Raw genomic sequence first — 8,458 nt, forward strand, 5'->3', positions numbered from 1 at the left:
TCCTTCAGCTATATTTAATTAGGATTTGTAATTGAATACCCTCACCAAGCTGTTCTTTCTTTGGAATACTCCAGTTAAAACCCTGCCTTGCTACAGAGGAAAATAGTTAAGTAAAACCAACCAAGGGAGTGCCCATGCCTGGATAGTTGTTGTAATATTTCATATCTGTGGTCTGCTAGCTCTCTGCTGAGAGGAAGGAGGTATATTCCAATCATCATCTTTCCTGTGGAATCAGTATTAGTAATTGTCTTTAATCTGAGTTCAGCTGTCTCTTAATGTTGTTTTTTTCTTGTTTTATTGTAATCATTGTATACTGCATATCATTCTCCTCAATCTATTTTCTTCATTGTCCATCAGTACCTATAGGTCTTTCCATATTAAAAAAAATTTGTTTTTGTCTGGTTTTCCCCTTTTAGTACAGTAAAATATGCCATAATTTGTTTAGTCATTCTCAAATTGGTGGGCACTGACTTCTTCCATATCCAAATTTTTTGCTTTCACAGAATATGCTACTATAATGTTGTAAATGTGTAAAAGCTTTCTTTTTGTCTTTGAACTCACTGGGGATACCTGCAGGATAGTAGGAATGATGGGTCAGAGTAAGGTTATGACTAGTTTTATGATTTTTATCATGTAATTTCAAGTGGTTGTACAGAACAGTTAGAGCCGTTTAGTATATCTGGATCTTTTTAAAAATCCTTTTTGCTATTTGATGAATATAGGGTGATCAGAGTTGTTTTCATTTGAATTTTTCTAATAATGAAGTATAGTATTTTAAAAATGTAGTTGTTGATAATTTATCGTTTTTTAAATGAAAACAATTTGTTCATATCCCTTAACCACTTATTTTTGGGGCAGTAGCTCTTAATCATCTGTTTGCATCGATTCCAAGTACATGGGAGATATCAGACTTTTATTAGAGGTTTTAGGATCATAGATTTATAACAGAAGAGACTTCAAAGGGCAATGAAAATCCCCCTCATTCTGCAGATGAGGAAACTGGGATATTAAATGATGTGTCCAAGGCCATTCAGATTGGTATAGAGCCAGAATTCTAATCCATGGGTTCTGTTTCCACATTTAGCAAATTCAGTGCTTCATGCAATATACAGCAGAGATCTTTAATTCACAGCACATCCCTTGCCCATGGGATCCAACATTATTCAGTCAGCAGGTGACATTTCTGTGTCCTTTTTTCTATGGAACAGAACTAGGCTCTGAGCCCAGGGCTAAGCATATAGTACACCCTTAATAAATTCATTTAGATACTTAGTGAGTATCTTGAGGCACAGTGAATAGAGCTCTGGGCCTAGTGTCAAATGCAGCCTCAGGTGCTTGCCAGCTGCACCACTTTGGGCAGGTCTTTTAATCTTTGCTTCAGTTTCCTCAGCTATAGAAATGAGGATAAAAATAACTCTTACCTCCCAGACAGATGTGAGAGTCAAATAAGATATTTGTAAAGTATTTAGCATAGTATCTGGCACTTAATAGGCACTATATTATTGCTAGTCATTATTACTGATACTAGTATCACTATCATCATGATGTGAGCAAGGTATCTGATGGAAATATCATTCCTTCCCCCATCCTCCTCTTTTCTTATTTTTCTAATTGCATTGATTTTATTTGTGGACAAAGTTTTTAATCTTTAGTGCTTTTGCCTGGCCTACTTCTGTCTCTGTCTAATCCCTGCAGTTTCCTGTCTCATTATTGACTTATTTACATCTATTGATGACATTTCTGTCTATTTGTGAACAAATCCCAGCTCTATTTTTCATTGTTCTGCTGTATCATTTCATTCCCTGCCCATTCAATTGATATCATTTTTTTTTCAGATCTATGGAATTCATGAGTTCCTAAAATACTTTAATATTATGTGGTATAATTCTGTTCCTATTCCCAGACTGGAAATGGTGACAGTTACATTTTCTTTTTTTTTTTTTTTTTTTTTTTTTTAGAATATGATAATGTTAATGAAAACGAAGAATCCACTTCAAAGCAAGGAATTTTTGGTCAATCAGAATCACATACTAGTTCATCAGAAGTTCTACAGAAGGATCTTTCCCAGGCATCTGAAGCTGGAGAAGCCACTGAAAAAGAAATCATGTTAGAGCAGCAACAAGGAACATTTCCAGAGGAAGAAATTAGGACAATTGACAATGAGTTCATGGAAGTGATAGTCCAGAATAAGAAAATCCCTATTGAAGAGCGAGATGAGAAATGTAAAGAATTTTGGGAAAGTTTTAGTCTTGTCTCAAACACTGTTACACAAGAGAAAATTCCTAGAGGACAGAAATCTTATCAGTGTAATGAATGTGGCAAATACTTTAATCGGAGCTCACACCTTATTGGACATCAGAGAATTCATACTGGAGAGAAACCTTATGAATGTAATGAATGTGGGAAAAGCTTCAGACAGACTTCTCAGCTTATTGTACATTTGAGAATACACACAGGTGAGAAACCCTATGAATGTAATGAATGTGGAAAAGCTTACCGTCACAGTTCACATCTTATTCATCACCAGAGACTACACAATGGTGAAAAGCCTTATAAATGTAATGAGTGTATGAAAGCCTTCACTCAGAGTTCTCAACTTATTGATCATCAGAGAATCCATACTGGTGAGAAACCCTATGAATGTAACATGTGTAGTGAAGCCTTTAGTCGTAGTAAAAGCCTTATTCGACATCAGATACTTCACACTGGTGAAAAACCTTATAAGTGTAATGAATGTGGGAAAGCCTTCTGTTCTAACAGGAACCTTATTGATCATCAGAGAACTCACACTGGAGAGAAACCTTATAAGTGTAACGAGTGTGGCAAGGCTTTTAGCAGGAGCAAATGCCTTATTAGACATCAGAGCCTCCATACTGGGGAAAAACCTTACAAATGCAGTGAGTGTGGGAAGACTTTTAGTCAGGGTTCTCAACTTATTGATCATGAAAGAATTCACACTGGAGAGAAACCTTTTGCATGTAGTGAATGTGGCAAGGCATTCAGCTTGAGCAAGAGCCTAATTCGACATCAGAGACTTCACACTGGAGAGAGACCTTATAAATGCAATGATTGTGGAAAGTCCTTCAATCAGAACTCACACCTTATCATACATCAGAGAATTCATACTGGGGAGAAACCCTATGAATGTAATGAATGTGGGAAGGTTTTCAGTTATAGCTCAAGTCTTTTGGTACATAAGAGAACCCATACTGGGGAGAAACCTTATGAATGTCATGATTGTGGAAAAGCTTTTAGTGACAGCTCACAACTAATTGTACATCAGCGAATCCATACTGGGGAGAAACCTTATGAATGTAAGGAATGTGGGAAAGCTTTCAGTCAGCGTTCAACTTTTAACCATCATCAGAGAATTCACTCTGGAGAGAAACACTCAGCTTTAGTCCACTCAGCCTTTTAGATTGTGGTATTCATAATGGAGAACAACAGAAGATTTTAATTTTATAAGAAAAAACCTCACCCTTGTTTTCACATGAAAACTCTAAATCTAACTGATCCAAAATTTCAAAAATATTTGCTTTTATTTTACTGGGAGATCAGTGGAATGTGGATGGCTTGAGCATACTGATGGAAAATGGACAACACATTAACTTAACACTCTTGGTTTGCTTTTTAAATATCTCCTATCCAATTCTTTATTTCTGATTTATCTCTTCAAACACATTTTAAGATCTGCATTGGCAAATCTCCCTTTATTCAGACTGCTGTCCTTTAATGCATATATGAACCACTTATTTGGTTTATTTTGCCACGTCTATTTCTCTATCATTTGAGGCCAAATACTTAGTACATTTAATTAAATTTTATTAGAATGGGTGATCCCTGAAGTTGGGCCTATTGCCTCTGTCATATAGGAAGTTGCTCAAGAGTTGGGGGTCCTTCTTCCCTTGAAATACTGGGCCTTTTCTTCTTTTCATCACTCTCTCTTCAGAGTTTTTTGGTTTTGTTTTTTGCTGAGACAATTGGGGTTAAGTGACTTGCCCAGTGTCACACAGCTAGGAAGTGCTAAATGTCTGAGATCAGATTTACTCAGGTCCTCCTAACTTCAGGGCTGGTGCTCTACCCACTGCACTACCTAGCTGCCCCTCTTCAGGTTTTTAAAAATGAAGTCCACAACCTATATTTTGGTAGAAATATTCATTTCCTTTCTCCCACCAATGGATCTTCAATGTTTTTAAGATTGTACTTTTATTTCTGTGTCACTACTTCAAAAATCTGTGATTTTGTCTGTGATATCCACAGATTGCAACTTACCTGAAATTTAATAGGTATCTTAGAGAATTTTGTGATAATCATTAAGTGTCTAACCTAGGAATACACAGTATCAAGAGACAGGATTTGAAGCAGGTTTTCCTGACCCCAAGTCCAGCACTTTGCTTGTCATATGACCCAACAAATGCTGATAATTTTCCATGTAATTAATTATATTTTTTTTGCCCCAGATGGAGTGTGGGTTCTTTGATGGAAAGGACTACCCCTTTCCCATCATACTTAGGCAATGATTGACAATCAAGATCCTCAATAAACATTATAATATTAATATATTATAATAGTGTGATTATCTAGTGGTGGACTCCATATCCGCATTACACTGGAAATTTTCTGTCATAGGACATTTTTATGTGTGGAATGGCCACAGGGCATCAACTGGCCTTTATGGTAAAGAACATTACCTTATTTTTTATTGTTATTATTTTTAAATTTACTTACCTTCTTGTCCTTATTTTATAGAGTGCTTTGTCTGGATGTCTTGTATAATTGTTCATCTTTATAACCTCAGGCTCTTAATAATGATAGTTGAATTGACTACATAAACATGGACCCTATTTTGATGGAACTTATATATTTGTAAAGAGATGAGACATACACAGAACCATAATAACCAATATTCCATGAATAGTGCTCATTTTGTCCACTAGAAAAATGGACAGAATTATTTTAGCCAGAGATGTCAGTCTGGCTAGCAGGCCTGCAAAATTCCCAAGTGCTTCGGAACCAGATTAAAATATATAATTGAGAAAGGTTTAACAAGATAAATAAATAACAACATAATGGTAATAAATAAATGGCTTTCCAAATCAATATGTGACCCTCAGACAGGGTTTCAATTCTACTTGGATTTGAAACCACTGTTTTAGACAGTAAAAAAAAAAAAGTCAATTAAATTTACTTTTTACAAGTAATTAAGTTTTAAAGATCTTTTTTAGATATTCTGTCTTCTGTTTTTGTCAGTGATTCCTGTTATAAATTGAGTGGATTCTGATCCTGGTTTTACTTCCTTCCCTTTTCATTATTCCATATTTCTTCACTTAGATTTATATTCCTCAGGGAAACAGGCAGTATTTTTCTGCTGTTTCCATGGCAATATTTTCTGCTCCTGTGGTGCTGTGGGCATGTCTGTCTGCCTAGTTGGATACAAATAACATATTTATGAACAGACCAAGTTAAAGCACAGACAAAATCCTTTGTCTTCATCATTTCTATGCAGTTCTTCCCACTCTGAAAGTCTTAAGGAGAACAGTTATTTTGCATATTGAGACTTTTTATATTGCCAATGTGAGAATTTGTTTTGCTTGACTATACCTGTTTGTGATGGGCCTTTTTTTTTTTTATTAGAGAAAGGGGGAAGGTGAGGAGAAAATATATTGTTTCATAACCACTGCTGAGGCTCTAGCTTCTCCCACACTGTGATGGCTTAGGGTATTGATGGACACATATAAAATAGTTCTGCACTTAGAACATAAGAGTGAAGCCTTCACTACATAATGATACTCCTTGATTGGCAGACATACTACTTTTGGTCCATGGTATTTGTTGTCTAAACAGAATATATACTAAAACTTTTTAAAAAATAGGTTTATTTCATTGTATCCTAGAAAGCAAAACAAAAGTAGTGGGTAAATATTGCAAAGTGTCAAATTTTAGATCAGAATTGATTATAGGAAAAGCTTCCTAACAAAGTAATACTACAGTGTAATTAGGAGGAGGTTCTCCCTTTTTAGATATTCACATGGAGACTAGAAACCTGTTTGTTGAGTAAATTATAGTAGTTTTCCATTCAAAGCTAAATCAAAAGGCTGTTTTTGTCCTGCCTTTCTCCCTCTATCCTAGCCTTCCCCCCAGCCTTATTTAAGTTATATTGTTATAGTTGGTGACTCATATTTTCTGAGCCTAATATCAGGTTCATCAGCTATCTGTGCAATAAATCTAGGAGTTATGTTAGCTCAATATTGTTTGAATTATTGCCATCTCCAGGCATCAATATACACATTTTTAGAATATAGACTAATGCACTCACATTTTTTGTGAGGAATTTTTTGTTCAGTGTATGTTTCTACATTCTTTCTGACTCTAAATATCTGATTTAAATCACAACTCAGAAAAAAAGCAATTAGCAATGCTCATTGGGTTAATTTACATCTTTAAGATATTTCATTTATAAACTACTACAGCCTCATTTTGACTTGGAAACAAAATGACCCCTAGTCCTTCTGCAGCAGTGTATCTTAAAAAAAATCAGAAAGTTATAAAACATTCTTTGGTATTGCTGCTCTTTTTACACATTGCTCTGATTCTGCCTTTCTGGGGGAATATTCTCTACATGGTAGCTCTGCTAATTACTTGAAGACTGTTAGTGTCAAAGGCTTATAGATTTTGAGCTCACTCCCCATCCCCTAGCATTTTTAACAGTTTATCTTCTCACCGAAAGGCATCCTCATTAAGACTAAATTGGGACAAATCTAATTCCAAAATATGTTTGGGTCCCAGAAACACATTTATCTAACTGTCTGAATTCAGGTTAATCTGGGTCTCTACAAGACAATTTCATTATTTAAAGAACATGTTTTTTTTCCCTTCACTGCATATATAAAACAGAAGTAATCAAATACTTTCTTAAACAGATAGTATTATGTATTCAGAAGGAACAACAAAAAAAATGAGATTCAAGTCTCCCTTCTGCATTTGCACTCTTGTAAGATAAAATGTTTTATTACTAAATGAACAAATTCTATTCCCAACCTTCAATAAGGACTTCTTTATATTGTAAAGATAAGGTCCTTCCATTTTTATAACCAATTCCTTTATTTTAGGTAAAATTTATAAAGTACCAACCCAAACGTCTGATGGCTATCAAAATATCTCATTTCTATTACTAGATCTCTTTAAGTCCAGGCCAATGACCCTTTATTTTTTAATTAAAATTTTTTTAATTTAGTGTTTTAGACCTTTTAGTTCTAAGAAGTGCCAGTTTAAAATAATCTATGGCTTCTGGGCCAATTATTCTGTGTATTAAAGTTCCTAAGAGGTACCAGGGACAACCAGGGACTCCAACAGTAAAGCTCAAAAATCTCCAGTAGATGTTGCAGTCTCCTTAAAAGCATTGCTACTCTATTAATTTAGTAATGCCTTAATAGGTTATTGCTGTAACATAAGGCTTGTTGAGATTTTAACATCTAAGTTTTGGCTGTTTATGGTTTTTACTGGTTCTCTTATGTTTTCCAAATTTGACAAGTTATTTTTCTGGTTAAAATTGTTTTCATGGGACAAGTGGAACTCCCACAACCACCAGTATCCCTGTAAAGTTCATTCTAAGGGAATAAAATCTTGTTTAGAAAACTGTACCACTAGCAAAATATGCAATTTACAGTAAAAAGGCAAAATCCAACAGACACCAAAAAACAAAAATAAAAAAACCCTAAAAGCCAAAAAGCAAATGGTTCACTATATCTTGTTCCCTTTTAATATATGAGAATAGCTAAATCAATTATTTCAAATTAAATGCTTTCTGCATGGTTTGTCTCTCTCCAGTCATTGTATAGACTATTGACAGTGCCCAGCTTCCCAATATCATGGAATAGGATTCTGTGTTGTGGGGCAGAACCCTACATTCCCTTATACCACATATAAGGTGCTCAGGGTATCAAATTAGATTATTGATGTTAAAATTACATCAATTACAGCATTAATTACATGGTATTAAACTGAAGTAATGGTCTGATCTTAAAGAATATGCAAGATAATGTGAAACAAGGGCTTCTATGTTACTCTGTCTCATGGCAGAACTGCTTGTATAGATTGCTATACCATATATACATATATACACCTTAAACCTTAAATGTACTTAGTTTTGACAAATGCCCAAAGGATTAAAACAAGTCATCTTCCACAAACCTGAGTCAAAACCCTTCCAAACCAACAATGTCTTGAGAGTACTGGAATTAACACTTGTAAGTATATGAGGAAAAAAAAAAATTCAGCTCTTGAAATGGTTCCTAGATTTGCTTCTGGAAGTGAAAGAGCAAGAGGAAAGTCAGTTAAAAAGGGGGGAAATTTTATAGAAGTCCTAGTTATTACTGAGGCAATCAAAGTATCGTTTTCAGTATGGCGTGTCTCCTCTGTCACAGTCCAAAGACTCTAAGAAGGTTTAGGAATATACAGA

The 8,458-nt window shown here is 34.9% G+C and overlaps 1 protein-coding gene across 4 annotated transcripts in view; it reads left to right on the forward strand.

The window, feature by feature from the left end:
* The window catches only part of LOC141551467 (uncharacterized), a 30,396-nt gene extending 22,582 nt beyond the window's left edge, over positions 1-7,814 (forward strand). For all 4 annotated transcript variants that reach the window (XM_074283150.1, XM_074283151.1, XM_074283148.1 and 1 more), the window contains exon 4: positions 1,959-7,814. In XM_074283150.1, the coding sequence (XP_074139251.1) occupies positions 1,959-3,418 (1,460 nt within the window). In that variant the 3' untranslated portion in view covers positions 3,419-7,814. The remainder of the gene's footprint in view (positions 1-1,958) is intronic.
* The last annotated feature ends 644 nt before the right edge of the window (positions 7,815-8,458 follow it).

This window comes from Sminthopsis crassicaudata, chromosome 1 (genome assembly GCF_048593235.1).
Source record: "Sminthopsis crassicaudata isolate SCR6 chromosome 1, ASM4859323v1, whole genome shotgun sequence".
NCBI classification, from domain to species: Eukaryota; Metazoa; Chordata; class Mammalia; order Dasyuromorphia; family Dasyuridae; genus Sminthopsis; species Sminthopsis crassicaudata.